This window comes from Anastrepha obliqua, chromosome 4, assembly GCF_027943255.1.
Source record: "Anastrepha obliqua isolate idAnaObli1 chromosome 4, idAnaObli1_1.0, whole genome shotgun sequence".
Lineage (NCBI taxonomy): Eukaryota > Metazoa > Arthropoda > Insecta > Diptera > Tephritidae > Anastrepha > Anastrepha obliqua.
Genome location: NC_072895.1, coordinates 76,324,637 through 76,340,058, shown reverse-complemented (window position 1 = coordinate 76,340,058; position 15,422 = coordinate 76,324,637). Strand labels below are relative to the sequence as shown.

Here is a 15,422-nt window from a genome sequence, read left to right as displayed (position 1 = left end):
AGTTTCAAGCCGACACCAAACGGCAGATATTTTTTATCAGTTTTTTTCATGGCAGAAATACACTCGGGGCTTGCCATTGAAAAAAGTTAGAGAAAATAGAAAAAACGTTTTCTTCATTTTGGTGTTTTACCGAGATTTGAACCTACGTTCTCTCTAAATTCCGAATGGTAGTCACGCACCAATCCATTCGGCTACGGCGGTCGCATTCCCAAATATTTATGCTATTACAGCAACGCATATATTTTTAAATAGGTATATATGTACATATGTATTTACATACACACGTACAGAACACAAACTATTATTTACATCCTTTGCAAGTAAAGACATTCTTTTAAAATTGTTGGTATTTCATTTTGACATTTACTCATAAGCGATTAAATGATAAGAGCTATATTATAGTTCTGTATTTTTTTGTAATTTTTTTTTTTTCATTTCTTGCTTCGTTAAACAAAAAAGTAAATTTAAATTATATCGAATTTTTGTTTCTGTCTACTAAGTGTATTTGGACTCTTTAAAGATACTGTATTGTAAAAATAACAAAAGAGTAGTTTCAGTAAATTTATTATATATGGAGCAGTAGATACAGGAATAGTTTCTACCGCCGCTTTTTATAATTGAAGTAGAAAATTAGTGACTCGCTTCTTACGCTTTGGGTTAAAGGCTGTTCATGTAGGTATCATTGCATGAAATTCATAATTATCAATCTTTCTCAGTTAGGTTGAAAATTTAAATTTAGTTTGACAAACTTTCCGATCTTCTCTAATACACCCGGATAAACGGACTGCATCAACTGTTGATACGCGTCTTCTCCCATTTGTGTCCGTAATGAATTTAGTTGCCATTCCAAATATTCAGTAAGCACAATCTTATGTACTGGATCTTTAAGAGACAGTTGTCTACAGCGGTCGTAATGGTAAGTCTTATAGTCAAAATCGTCCATTATACAGTAACTGCTTGTATCCAAATCGTGTTCATCGAGAAAAACCAACGAGTCGCAGAATTTCATTGGTTTCTCCCCAGCTGGACGGGGCGGCATATTTGCAGTACTTTCGACGTTATCTGTAGTATCCAATTCATCGTCTTCTTCCCTCATTACATCCATAAGTGTATCTCCAATATTTTGCATAATTCCTGGAAAACGTTCTACTAAAATGGGATCATTGGTGAATATCGATGCAAATGCAAGTGCAAAAAGTTTCCGCTTTTCAACTTCTGTCACTAATGGCATTTTACGAATCCATACGTCCAGTATAGTCTCCAATGCGTTAGGCATTTGCAGTTCCTGCAGCACTGCAGTAAATATAGATTGGCTAATAAGTAGTACTCGTGCAACCATCATCAAATACATCGACATTAGCATAGGAAATTCTTTGTCCAGATACACTTGCTTGAAAATGTAAGGCAAGGCAGGTCGTACTAAATCCAATCCGTAGGTCGCATCAGATTTCAAACAAGTTTCGAACACCTTGAGCATCAAAGCTATACCTTCTGGCCGCAAATCATCGAACATGCGTGTACAGAACTGGACAAATTCCATGCCGTAGTTATCAAGAAAAGTGTGTGCGTCTAAAAGGATATATGCTTGTATAAGGATCAGAACTATTCGCAGATTCTCCGAGGACATTTCTATAATTGGCAAAAGGTTCTTGCATAATGCTAATAGCTGCGGTGACATAACGGTTGAATTTTCTACAACTGCAACCCATAGCGCCAGACCTTCCTCGATGAGGTAAATATGTGAAGGTTCCTATAAGAAGCAAATTATTTTGAAAATTTAGTCAATAACGAACTTAAAATTGATTGTTGAGTATGATTTCTATGTAAGGTTTTATAAGGCCAAAAATGTAAGTGTATGCAGAACGTTGGACATTTTTTTACTAGACCCTACTTGCTACCTAACTACTTTACCTACTCAATGAAATTAAATTTACATTATTTCACTATGTGATCTAGATCCCACAAACTCCAGTCCTAGCGCACTAGGAGTCGTATATTTATGAGTTATCCTAAATAGATCGTAAACTCTTATAGAAGACTCAGGCTAAGCATAATAAAAAGTTTTGGTAATAGAAGCTAATCGGCGAACCACTTGAGAAATGCTATGGATCTACAAATCCATTACCATCCCATATGTAGTGGGAACCAAAACCAACTAGTGTAAATAATTTTAAGGAGTATTTGTGTTAGCTCACGAGTCGTTTTGTTATTGAGAGATATTGAACCTGTCGTGTTGATTATCGTTTACTCTGACTTAAAACCAATATAAAAAATAACATAGAGCCACGAGATTAACTTAAAATGGGAGATTTGAATGCCAAGGACCGAAAAATATGGCAGATAAATTTGGACTAGGAAAACTTAATGAACGAGAATTTATAGTATACTAATACAATTTTGCCAATAATTTTTACTTCCCTGTGGTAGGATTTAATATGTTGAAGTCGTCACAAGACAATCGAGGTAATGTGATATATTAAATAATAAACGGTTCAAATCTTCAATAATAAATGCATTTGCATCCCTTTGGGAAGTTACTAAAATGTAAGTTCCCCAAGTTCATTCTTGCATGAGTCAAGATTTTGGTTTATGCTGAAGGAAATGGAATCTGGCTTTTCTTTTATTTAAGGATGGAAGATGCTGTGAGTGGTATTTGTGAAATACAATGAAGAAAATTAAGGTTTGCTTTCCCCGCGGTGTTCGCATTATGGATTTTCGAGAGTGCCTTAAAGATATGTACATATGTAAGAATTTTATTCTATGTTCGATAGATATGCTTAAATATAAAGTTTTTTTACCTGAAGATCAGTGCTGAGCTGTATGACGTTGTGCAGGAATGGTTTCATGGACTCGGGGATGTCACGTAACGCTTTTGCTAATTGCTGCAATGTACAAATAATAGCACATCGTAGCATGTTGTAGTCTTCACTTTCTTTCCATAGAAGGGGCAAATACGATATCAGATTGTCTGCTTGTGGTTCAATGTTATCGCTCATTTTTTCCACAAGACACGACATTATTGTCAAGACATTCATTTTCGTGTCACATTCCCTTGCCTCGCCTAAAAGCACAAATAATGCATTAAATGCTGGTTCCAAATATGGTAGAAAAGGCTCTGGGGCAAACTCGAAGTCTCCAATCAACGTGGATAAAGTGCGAGAAGCTGCTAGTCGTATAGACATATCCTCAGTAGATCGAAGTAAATGTAAACACGCTTCATAAGCCAGAGGACGTAAGCTTCGTGAAAATTTAACTGCCGCCCACTCAGCTACTAACCAAATAATACGGCGCCGAAGGATACGAAAGTTATCACTTTCGATTCGAAGCTCTGACAAAAGTTGATTGCTAAACCAAGAATCAAAATCAATGTCATTAAAAAAATGAAATGAAGCCAACCCTGCAGCATTATATATGGCGTCTTTTAAAAGTATGTCCTTCAGATCGGATGTGGGCGACAGTTCGATTTGCTGTGCTTTTCGGATATATTTTACTACTTCAGCTGTCATATTTGTCTGGTACTGGCTAAAACACGTAAGGAAGAACGATTCAATACAAGGCCGAAGGGCATACTTCCAGCTTTCACCACCATCATCTTGAGCGAAGCCTTCGGGATCTTCCATCCACTGATCAAGCTCGATTTGCGTCAACAGGAAATAATGTGTTATTATTTTGTCACAGATATAACAAAGTCGCTCGTTAGTGAAAAAATCTGATAGTGCTATATGTGGGGCTGTATCAGATTCTGCTGAAATCTGTTCGCCGGTATTTGCCGAATTTGAGTAAGCACTACACATCATTATGCCTTTCATAAGATTAATGCAATGTATAGCAAAGTGGCCGAAATTTATTACGTTTTCAGTAAATATAAGTCGAGCACGCTCGTGGAAGACATGTTCAAAGCTAAATTCTAGAGCAACGGGTACAAAACGTGCAAAAGAACTGGAGTGCATATCTTGAAACTCAGTTAATGTTTTCATCTGCTTTAATATGAACTTCTCCACAAGTGTTATTAATTGTTCTTCAGCTCCAAGATGCTGCAATTCATAACGACATTCTAAACACTGTTTAAGACGTGCAAATAATAGTTCCAGGAAGTGCATACAACACTCTACTTTAAAAGGCTTTGGAAATCCGTACACCGTTAATTTTCGCAAAATGCGCATAGAAAGTAGGGCACGTTCTAATGTTGATATCACATTCACACATGCCGTCTTGAGTTGATGAAAAAATAGAGTTGTGAAAGCATCCCATAAATCTTTCATATATACGAATAAATTTCCGGCAAGCTCTTCAAAAACCCGCTTTTCCGCCATCATGCGTCGTGACGCCAGCGCCTTTACTACATGATGCAGAACAAGCAGCACCCGTTGTTGTTCACTGGCATCACCATCAGTCTGTGCACATATTTGTAACTGTTTAATCAACTGAGGTATCAACTCTGGCCAGTCACGAGGGCAATCAATGCGCGCTATTCGCGCCATAAGCACGGCTATCTGTAGTGCAACTTGCGGCACTGGCTCTGCACTAAAATTTTTCAGTAAAATTTCGCGAATTTGCTGTTTCTCTTCGCTGGGCAATTCATGTCGCACATTACGTCTCCAGTACTTATTCACGCCATTCTTTAAATACACAGCAGCCATCCAGCGAACATTTAAATCTATCTGCATAGATTGTTGCCCGACTTCATTGCCAGCATTCATAGTAGAGAAGCGAGCTAGAGTGGGGAAAAATCCAGGCTGTATTTCCCACTCTGCCAGCTGTGCCTCGGCTTTAAGAACAACCTCATGATTTGGATCTGTGGCCGCGCGCAAGGTTTGGCACACCATCATCTCGGGAGTAGTCAACTCTGCACTCATCCCCTGTGGTTAAATATGTAATATGAACATGTATAAGATGTGCAGACAGCTGATATATTGCACTTGATTTTGGCTAGGCTACCAGGTACTCACTAAGATGGTTCATCAACTCTTTTAGAACCTCTCGTTGGCGATTGATAGGTTTTTCAAACTATATCGATTTCGCTTCGTTCAAATGAACCTTTTTTTTTTGCTTTTCTTACAGCATCGGCCCTAAAAATTGTATGCATTAAGCTTAAACTTACATGACAGCAGCTGCTGACAGTAGTTGCCAATCTACAACTGATGGGTATGTTCAACCACATGCCGTAATGGTGCAATTAGGACGAGCATAAAATTTATATGTGAAAGGAGTATTTGTTTATCGATTATATGTAGTACAGAAAAATACATATCATAAAACTTATGTCACATTGCTTTCTCATGTTATTTTATGTTACGAAACATCTTTAAATTTTCTAAAATTATTTTATATTTTTTACATGAGTGTAAAATGGAAGCTTTATCGCGAAGAGATTAATTTGTTGACACGGTTCTGTGAAAAAATCAGCATTACAGCCACCGCATACTATAGATTTTTTAATTGAGTAAGTAATTAATTAGTTTGAGATGTAGGCGCGCATACTCAAGGTTGAAAGATTACCAGTTTTGGTCATTCGCCAAGGTGAAACACAAAATTAGGATAGTACATCGATTGCCACTTCACCGGGTCATAGATATAGATAACAAGATGCGAAACACTCTCTTTTTATCTGAGAGCACGCCCAGGAGCTCGTTTGAGTACTTCGCGTCACTGCCAGTCCCTGGGCTGCTGAGCAGCTGATAGACCCCAGAAGCAGGGCGGCAAAAATACTAGAACAGTTCGTTTTTATTAAAATGGAAAAGTGTCGTGATTTACATATTTCTAATTATTTGTTTTAAAATAAAAGTTTTAATTAAAGTTGGTTTCTAGAATTTTCACATAGCCTCTTATTTTCCTTTCGGCTTCTACTTTTAATGTACGAGTATGTTGTGTACATAAAAACATTCCAGTTGTTCCTTATGATAACAATGACAAATTCAATCATACTGAATACATTTTGCATATCTATACTATAAAGGTGAATGTCTGTACGTTGTCCGCGCATCACTACGAAACGACAACACCAAATGACGTAAACATTTTTATACTTTCATATTTTCACCCAATGAAGGTTATAGGCATGTTTTTTATGATGGAAATTTCTTCCCACAGCCCCCAGGCCTCGCCACCACTCTCAATCGAATATTTGCTTAAATTTAATGTAAAAAATCTGTTTTTCCTATTTCCCACTATTTATAGCACACTCTAGACTTCATATTCCGGATAAAGTGCCGAAAGTGTCATCTATTCGTGGTAATGGTAACTGTCGTTTGACGTAACTTCATTCAACTTTCTATAATCCACTATTTATCTATTTATTTACTTCAGTCTACAGAAAATGTTCTTAAAGACTAATTCACTTAATCAAATATGGTCAACAGATCAAGTTTAAATTTTACAGTATTATCATCAAAGTTAATGACGTTACAATAATTGTTACACAATCGCGCAGATCTCACAAGAGGTTCATTAAATGCATAATTACAAGTATTATTAGAAAGGTTGCATAACAATTAATTCTTAGACTATAAAAAAATATGGTTTTGAAATTGGCTTAATAATTTCTTGCAATCGATATTACCATTAATGATATTATAGACAAAGATTATTGAGAAATATATTCGCCTTTCATGTAATGACTGTAAGCCAAGTAATTTACGGCGACTTATATAAGGGGCAGAATAATCTTGCCAGCCCGTTTTAAACAACGCTTTTTTTTGTGAAAATTTGTTGTACCTTTTCGATTATTCTGAATGAACGTCGTAGTATTGGTTCCATATTAATGAATGCGAGATCTTACTAAGGCAGCATAGAGAGGTTTCGAAGTTTGAGAGTCTTTAAAGTAATGGCCCCTATTATGAGTTACATTCGATCTTCGATATTCGCTGGTTGTCGAAGATCGAAAATCGAATGTCAATTTGGTATTATGAGCGGTGCAACCCTATCGAAATTTTCGTTGTTTACCGAATTTAGAGTCGAATGCAATTTTGCTTTCGATTGTGCAGCGTATTGTGGGAAAACTTGTTAAAGTGTAAGTTGTTTGCGATTATTTATGGTTTTCTAGTAACCAAATAATAAATATATACTAATTTTGTTAATTTTATGCAGGTCGAAATTCGTGAGTACCAAACAACAATTAGAAAGGCTAGTTGCATTAATGGAAGAGAATCCACAATTCGCAAAAGGGATTTCTACCAAAGTACAAGCAGCAAAAAAATGGGAGGAATTTACGACGGAGCTGAATTGCTTGGGACCACCAGTTAGAACGGCAGCAAAATGGATTAAGGTTAATAATGGTTTTTTTTTTGTGGTGTTTATAGAAATACATTTTTATTTTCCCTTGGCAGGTATGGGCTGAAATACGTAGAGGAACTGAAATATATATTATTTTCGAATGACGAATAATTGAATAAAGAAAATTTATAACAAAAATAAAACAGAAACTGTGGCGTAAGGGTTTCTATTTAATACTTTTTAGATTTTTCTATAATATTCTCAAAATTTCATTTCTTATGTTTTCTACTTCTCCGTTATTTGGCTCCACTACAATATCTTCAGCATCATCCTACACAGTGGGTTGAGCAAGTCCTAGCATACCTTCATTACCAATACTCAATTGGTACGATCCCTGAGCACAAAATCGCAGAACTGTGTCAAGCTTTAAAATATTTGGAATCAATTTGGCTCGGGTGCACTGCTGCAACTGGTTTTCTGTAGTGGACAGTAGGTTCACAAACGCCTCTTTAGATAATCTAAAGTTCATTAAAAATCTGTAAGCAAATTTCTGTAATATTAAGTACGTCAACACATTTTGAAAACTCTAAACTTACTCAGTGGAAGCCATTTCTAGGGGGTTGGATGCGCCCCTCAACTGTTTACTACTTCTAGCTAGTTCCACTAATCTTTCATCGTCCGATGAATCGTGGAACCACAACTCAGTTGTACTCATTTTCACAAAAAATACTTTTTTTTAACTTTTAAAAATGTTGTTAGCAAGAATTTCAACACAATCGGTTGTTCTTTTATTTTGATTTGCTGTATCAGCTGAGAAAAAATTATCTATTGTAAATGCGTCGAGCGATCGAAATTCACAATAGTCCTATTCTTCAACGAATGAGCACCATAATACCAAATGAAAATTCGTTCGATCAGCACTTTCGACTACAGTCGAAGATCGAATGTTGCTCATAATAAGGGCCAATGGAATTTCTTCTGATGAATCCAACCATTGCAAATGCTTTAGATATCACAAAGTCAATATGTTTGCTGAATGAAACTTTAGTATCAGATATAACACAAAGATCATTCATTCCCCACCACCTACTTAGGATATAGTTATTTAATTTGTAGTCAACACAAAAGAAATTTTGCTTTCTGGTATATGTTTAAATAAAACATTTATTGACATTCAGAAATAGATGGTTTGATAAGCATTCAGAAATAGATGGTTTGAAAGGCTTCGAGATCCGACTGTAAGTTTTGACTATCTATTAAGTTATGTACCTCTTGGAGGATAAAACTCCTCCATTTGAAAATCAATAATAGATGACGAGCTAGTAAATCAACACAAGTTTTAAAAAGATGTGGTGAGAACCACTCACTATCTGATCTAGCGCTGGGCTTAAGTTTAGAAATCGCTAGAAGCACATCATTGTTACTAAACTCAAAGGAACTTACAGTTTGTAAAGGAGAAGCTTTTGATTGTGCATAGTCGTCGTTTTGAATTACTGAGCTTAAACTTTTTGAAAGCTTTGCTATTTTTTGTTTTTTAAATCCACTAACCTAGGATTAAAGTATGGTGGTTTATTTTTGGCTACTGATTTCTTTAAAGGCACAAATTTTTAAACTGCATTTGAAAGTTTTCGACATAAAATCTCATAGGAAAAAGCAAGATTACTTGGTGAATCCAAAATGCTCCAATCGGTTTCATCAAAGAAACTCTTAATGCCCTTATAATCAGTCTTTAAATAATTGTGTTCCGCCACATGAACAGCTGCTTGAGTATAAAAATTAAAAAATTTAAAATTAATGACTAAAGCTTTGTGGTGCAAAGAATTCTTTGAAACTTTATCGTTGTTGTTTAAAATAGAGGTTCATTGCACTAGACATTGGGAAAGTATAGTACTTATAACTAAAATAGCGACATCCGGTTTGATAATAATTGGTAACAAACTTTTACTATGGTAAGATCAAGTTATATTACTTAAATTAAAATTACCTAAGCATATATTTTTTCCTAGTTCACTCCTCTTGGGAGCATAAGGCCTCGACAAGACTTGTCTTGCGTTGGTTTCGTTAATCTAATTGATTTCTAACAGGGTAGGTGATAAGCCTGCCGCTATCAGTCCTAAGTAGTGGGAATGCCCAGCTGTCGTTGCCTAGGAACAACTTCTCCTTACTGCTTGGAGCGCCACCTGTGTGTCAATTTTTTCTGGCAGAAGGTTAACTACTTCGCTAAATTTGGTGTGTCTGCGCTATTATCGCAATTGCCCGCCGCCCCTTGCTGGCGCCACTGATGCGTTGTGTTACCAGAGAATGTTAATGGAATGAGAAGGAGCAAATATTACTGTTAACTTTTTTTAGTACAATTGAAATTTGAAAGATTTGTAGTAAGGGATTTTAGAACATTGACTTTATAGACACCACACTGAGTTTTGCTCACACAAAAATTTAAAACACCACACATCTTTCACCTCAACACACAACACATCTCTCACCTCTACATTAGACCAATTAATTTTTTACTATTTTCACATTCTTGAATAATAAGCGAATACGTAAAATTTATTACACAAATTTTTTTTTCAATTACATTAAAAAAAAAAATAATTAAAAAAAAAATTAATAAAAAAAAGTTGGCGCCGGGAATTGATATCGAGTCTAACATGGGGCGAGGAAAAATAGCATTAACATTCTCTCGTGTAACTGTGTGTTTTTCTGTTTTTGCTTTCAGTTAGCAGCCACAATGCAAATAATGCGGTGACCATTGTGCGGGAGTAAGGATGGGAAGGATCGCAGCAAGAAGAGTCACGGTCACGTAACCCAGTGACGTTACCGTCACGCGTGACCGGTAAACAGTCACCGAACATTGCTCATTACTAAACATCGGATTCTTATGCAAGTGCATATTTTGTTTAACATCAAATGAAGTTCGCACCTAGGTAGAAACTCATCATAATAAAATATTCAATTTGCATAAAAATCCGATCTCTACTCATTACAATCACTGTGTTAAGAGCGTTGGGCAAATCGTGCGAAAAATCTTGTGTACGTGTGATTTTCTATCCCCTTCATATCATATGGATTCGTTTCAGTGCCAGTTATATATAAACGTAGCGACAAACAAAATAACTTTTAGCGCACGCCGACAGCATAGCGCGATAGCCGAGCGGCTGAAATTTTCCCTGATTTTCACTGAATTTTCACAAACATGGGATTTCTCCTACTTTTGTTTTTTTGTTCATTTGTTTTGTATTGCGAAGGGAGCTGACGTCAGACATATCAAAATCGCGCGAAATAAATTCACTGTGTGCTAATGGCGCCACCTTAGGCATTCAATTCGCCTTGTACTCGAGCGCTGGCCTAAAATAAAAGCGAATTCATAAATTCGTCTTGATGAAAAATTACACGTAGCTTTTCCAACTGATAAGAAGTATTTCTCCAAAGAGGGACCGGTAATGTAAATAGTATTCACGACGTAAAATTTTTGCTATGCTGAAAGCTGTTATCCTTGTGGGAGGTCCTCAAAAAGGCACGTAAATTATTTATTATAAATTTGGGTAATTCTGCAGTTCAGCCACTTCTGCTAAAATCGACCTTTCGGAGTATAATTTTTTGCTAAAACGATGTGTTTCAGTCCCAAATTTAATATTCAAGTGGCGGAAAAAATATAGTACTTACAAACAGGCTCAGAATATATTATGCGCACATTTATCTGCATTTCGATTTTAACAGAAGTGGCTTACCTGCAGAATCACCGAAATTTGAATATAGTAATGCAATCAATTTAATTTTATCAGGAACTCGGTTTCGTCCACTTTCTTTGGATACCCCGAAGCCTTTATTTCCCGTAGCCGGACGACCTATTATTCAGCATCATATAGAGGCATGTTTGCGTTTGCCGGAGCTGAAAGAAATCCTAATTATTGGATATTATCCTCAACTTCAAATGGAGAACTTTGTCAGTGATATGCAAAGCCTTTACAACATCAATATTAGGTAGTAATTAAAAAAAAGCGCAATGAATTATTTATTTCTGTGCTTTTGTTCTTTTACAGATATTTACAAGAATTCACTTCACTAGGCACTGCAGGCGGCTTGTACCACTTTCGCGATCAAATACGGTCAGGAAATCCTCGTGCTTTTTTTTTTTTAAATGGTGATGTGTGCGCTGATTTTCCTCTACAAGATTTATATGCATTTCATAGGCAGCGAGTCGATACGGCTTTAGTGACAATTATGAGCACTGAGGCGACGCGACAGCAATCACTGCATTATGGATGTCTGGTATTTGATTGTAATAGCGGTGTCGTATCGCATTATGTAGAAAAGCCTAGTTCATACGTGTCTACATTTATTAATTGTGGTGTCTACGTGTGTTCCTTGGATATATTTGCCCATTTAGCCGATGTGTTTTATTCGAAAGGTCAGGAATACTCATGTCCTAGTTTGACTAATGGCGGAGGTAACGGTAAAGATCAAGGACATATACAATGGGAACAAGAGGTTTTGACGCCACTTGCTGGTACGAATAAACTCTATGCCATGCCAGTACCTAATTGGTGGTCACAATTGAAAACGGCTGGTTCAGCTATTTATGCCAATCGACACTATTTAGGTATTATATAATTTTTTCCTTCTCAATTTAAAACTTTACGAATTTTGTTTTCTAGAGCTTTACAAGAATACACACCCGGAGAGGCTAGCCAATTCTGGAGTGAAACATAATGAACACGATTCAAATCTAATTTGTACCATTTATCCGGATGTTTATATACATCCAAGTGCTACAGTCCACTATAGTGCATCAGTGAGTTTATGTGCTTAATAGTGCAAGCATAGTAATATACAATCATTTTAATTGATTTAGCTGGGGCCAAATGTATCCATCGGGCCAGGTGTAACAATCGGACCAGGCGTTCGTATTCGAGAGTCAATAATACTTGAAAATGCCACTATAAAAGATCATACCTTAGTGTTGCACTCAATTGGTATGTAGAAAGTTTTTCTGGAATCATTAGTAATGATGTAATGATATAATTTATTATTTATTCTCTACAGTGGGTAGAGGGTCCACAATCGGATTGTGGTCACGAGTAGAGGGTACCCCGTCTGATCCTGATCCAAATAAGCCATTTGCGAAAATGGAAAATCCACCGCTTTTCAACAAGGAGGGGAAACTTAATCCTTCTATAACTATATTGGGTAAGCATAAATTTGCAGTTATTAGGACACTTTGAATGAAGTAAAGAACCACGAGTAAATTTTTATAAAGCTAAAGAATAAGGTTATTCAAAAAATGTGGGTCTACCAAAATGTAATTATAGCAGTACATATAGAAAGAGTTGGTTTCGAAGAAATTGTAACAATACAGTTCAAATACATATTAGTTATTTGATATACGAACTGAACTAGCACTGTTTCAAAAACCACAGAAATACATTTTTAGAACGTCTGCTATTAATTCATCATCATCAACGTTTCGTTTATCTCCCATTGGAGCATATTTCTTCAAAATCAGTGGAGCTATTATAGTTTTTTCTAATAGTGTAGTTCTCGGCAAGCAATAGATTTGGCGTGTATTACACGGTCCCAACCATGGGCACTGTTGAAAACAGCTTAGAATTTGAAGGCCCCTAATACATCTAATAATAATAATACATCTATCACGAATTGGAGATGCGTCGACATAAAATTGCTGGGTTTTATTGCCACACTATTAGAATTTTTTCCAAAGCCGTAGTCCTCATCATTATGTTATATATGTAAATACGACACACGAAAATATTTAAACTCCATTTTTGAGTGTACCGTCCATCGATGTAATTTTCATTTGCATGAAACATGCACCCCGATATATAGGGTGCGTGGCATCTGACATATAGACCAAATGGTGCAAAACATTAGGTATTCAAAAAGGGACCGTAGCACCTCCCATACAAACTTTAATCTCCTGTGTACAAAACAGATGAATCAATTGAAATATCAAAATCTTAAAACAATTTTTATAGATCGCTACCAGCGATCAAAATTAATAGAAAAAGTTATTTCTAATAGTGGCAATGGCAAACCGCCGATTGCATTTTTTGCCATGAAAAAGCTCCTAATAAAATATCTGCCGTTTAAAACTCCAGGTCACTTCATTTGTGGAAGAACTTAAAGACGTGCGCCACAAATGGGAGCAGGAGCTCGGCCAGACACCCAGGGTGTAAGCGCCAATGCTATACCCATATAAGTATTAGGGCGGGTCGATTTAAAAATCGCTCATTGCTCTGTGAAAATCGTATTCTTGGGATCAAAATAAGAAACTTTGCCGAAGGAACCATACCTCTAAAACGAATTCTGATGTCCCCCAATTTGGGTCGAACGAAAACTCCCACTTTGACCCATTTAGAGTGCTCCAATCGAGTCCAAATGTATGACCGACCCCCACTAACTTTGGACGGCCGATCCACCCATGCCAGTGGCACACCCCCTGGAACTCCCCTGGGGGGTTCTCTATACAATAGCGATACTAGTTTGATTAATTAGACGCAAAATAATTTTTCAAATAGTCAAACATAAATATTACGTTAGCAATAAAATTTTTGTCATACCTTTTATCTAGACTTACATATAATATTTCATACTATATACAATTATTTCACAATTTACTTACAGGCTGTTTTGTGAAAGTGCCCTCTGAAAAGATTTTATTGAACAGCATCGTCTTACCGCACAAGGAGTTAAATAGAAATTTCAAGAATGAAATAATATTGTAAACTAATTCTACTGAAATTCAAGATTTTAAAGCCATGCCTGCATATTTTATTGTAAATGTATCCATTAGCAAGTCTGACCGGTATTAGGGGAATTGCTAATGCCACAATTTATCATTTAAGACTTCTGCACAAACTAGGAGTATTAATTTTGTGCTGCGATTGCTATTGCAAACATAAATTTTTGTACATTAATTAATTCCTTAAATGGATGCAATCTCTATATATTATATATTTGCGAAAGTTTCACACATATTCTTTTGAAATAAAGTTTTCATATTTAAAAAAATATATATATATTAATATATGTAGAATTATTTTTTGTTTGGAGATTTATCTTTCCACCAAATAATATGCATTATATCGTTTTTATTCAAATCTATCAATATCAGCAGCTTTTTTTTTATTTAAAAATTTGGGATGCATTCTGAAAACTATAGATATTTCAATTAAAATATTCGCACTAAAAATAATATTTATATTCTTAGCCTTAGGGAATTGATGGAAATATTTTGTACACATATCTCTTATATAACGCAATATTTGCCTTTTAAGCAATAGATAGCTAGAGCAAAAATTGAGAAATCTATTCGAAACTTGGTTGGTTTTGCAAAGCTATAAATCGCTTATTTTTTATGAAAATTCAAAAATGGGATATTTGGGTTGATAATAATGAAAATTTGGTATAACCGATGATTTAAAAGGAAAGAATAGTTTGAACAATGGTAATTTCAATATAATTTAAACAAAACAAAAAAAAAAAAACGTTGCCACGGTAATACCAATCGTTTAAGTGCTAACTATTCACCGATGACTGGCAGCCGTTGAAGTCCGATTAGCATCAGAGAATGCCAACGAAGCGTTGTGGTGGCATCAGGGTATTTACCAGCGGATGGAACTCAGGCACTACCTGATTTAGTCAGCAACCTGGTAGGATTCTGCGAGAAGAGGACGCCGACATTAATACTACTGAAGCATGAGGAAGCACGAATACCAACAAGCGCGCTGAGTACCTTCGGGAATGTACATACATTTTGTAATAAATAGGAAATGTTCTATGTGGGTTATACACCAACATTTGTAACTAGCGTCGAGAAGAGGTCCTTGATATTGTTCCTATGACAGTCGGTTCTATGTAACCGAAACGACCCGAATTCATATCCGGCCAAGGACTGTGACTTCAGCAGCACTCCCCGTATGTGTATGGGGGATGATTATCCTGTTACAACAACAATAGGTCCGTAATATAACCATAGGAAGTTCTTGGAGCAGGGAGCTAGTGAAAGCTTGGATAGTATGCTATGAACAGTCAATGTTTGGTCATTGGATAAAGATTTGACATTGGGGCTCACCAACAATTAGCAGAATCCCTAGGAACCCAAGAAGGATAAAGATAAATACATTCATTATAGGAATACTATTTTCCACATCTTCGCTAGAACCAGCTCCTTCATTATGGGTTTTTAA

General features: G+C 36.1%; 2 protein-coding genes across 2 annotated transcripts; one reads left to right on the top strand and one right to left on the bottom strand.

The window, feature by feature from the left end:
• Positions 1-433: 433 nt before the first annotated feature.
• LOC129244761 (importin-11) lies at positions 434-5,118 on the bottom strand. The gene is made up of 3 exons (XM_054882585.1): positions 4,950-5,118; positions 2,799-4,859; positions 434-1,750 (listed from the first exon to the last, which is right to left on the bottom strand). Exons 2-3 carry the CDS (start codon positions 4,854-4,856, stop codon positions 713-715), a joined length of 3,096 nt encoding a protein of 1,031 aa, XP_054738560.1. The 5' UTR covers positions 4,857-4,859; positions 4,950-5,118; the 3' UTR covers positions 434-712.
• LOC129244230 (mannose-1-phosphate guanyltransferase alpha-A) lies at positions 5,102-14,232 on the top strand. Its single transcript, XM_054881844.1, has 7 exons — positions 5,102-5,145; positions 10,855-11,196; positions 11,256-11,815; positions 11,871-12,007; positions 12,068-12,188; positions 12,259-12,402; positions 13,858-14,232. The coding sequence occupies exons 1-7, from the start codon at positions 5,102-5,104 to the stop codon at positions 13,956-13,958; spliced, it is 1,449 nt and encodes a 482-aa protein (XP_054737819.1). The 3' UTR covers positions 13,959-14,232.
• The last annotated feature ends 1,190 nt before the right edge of the window (positions 14,233-15,422 follow it).

Excerpts from the sequence above, each read along its gene's own strand:
- LOC129244230 (XM_054881844.1), top strand. The coding sequence starts at position 5,102 with ATGACAGCAGCTGCTGACAGTAGTTGCCAATCTACAACTGATGG. Across the intron at positions 11,197-11,255 it reads CTTTACAACATCAATATTAG|ATATTTACAAGAATTCACTT; the intron begins GTAGTAATTAAA and ends GTTCTTTTACAG. Across the intron at positions 11,816-11,870 it reads TGCCAATCGACACTATTTAG|AGCTTTACAAGAATACACAC; the intron begins GTATTATATAAT and ends TTTGTTTTCTAG.
- LOC129244761 (XM_054882585.1), bottom strand. The coding sequence starts at position 4,856 with ATGAGTGCAGAGTTGACTACTCCCGAGATGATGGTGTGCCAAACCTTG. Across the intron at positions 1,751-2,798 it reads AGCTCAGCACTGATCTTCAG|GAACCTTCACATATTTACCT; the intron begins GTAAAAAAACTT and ends TGCTTCTTATAG.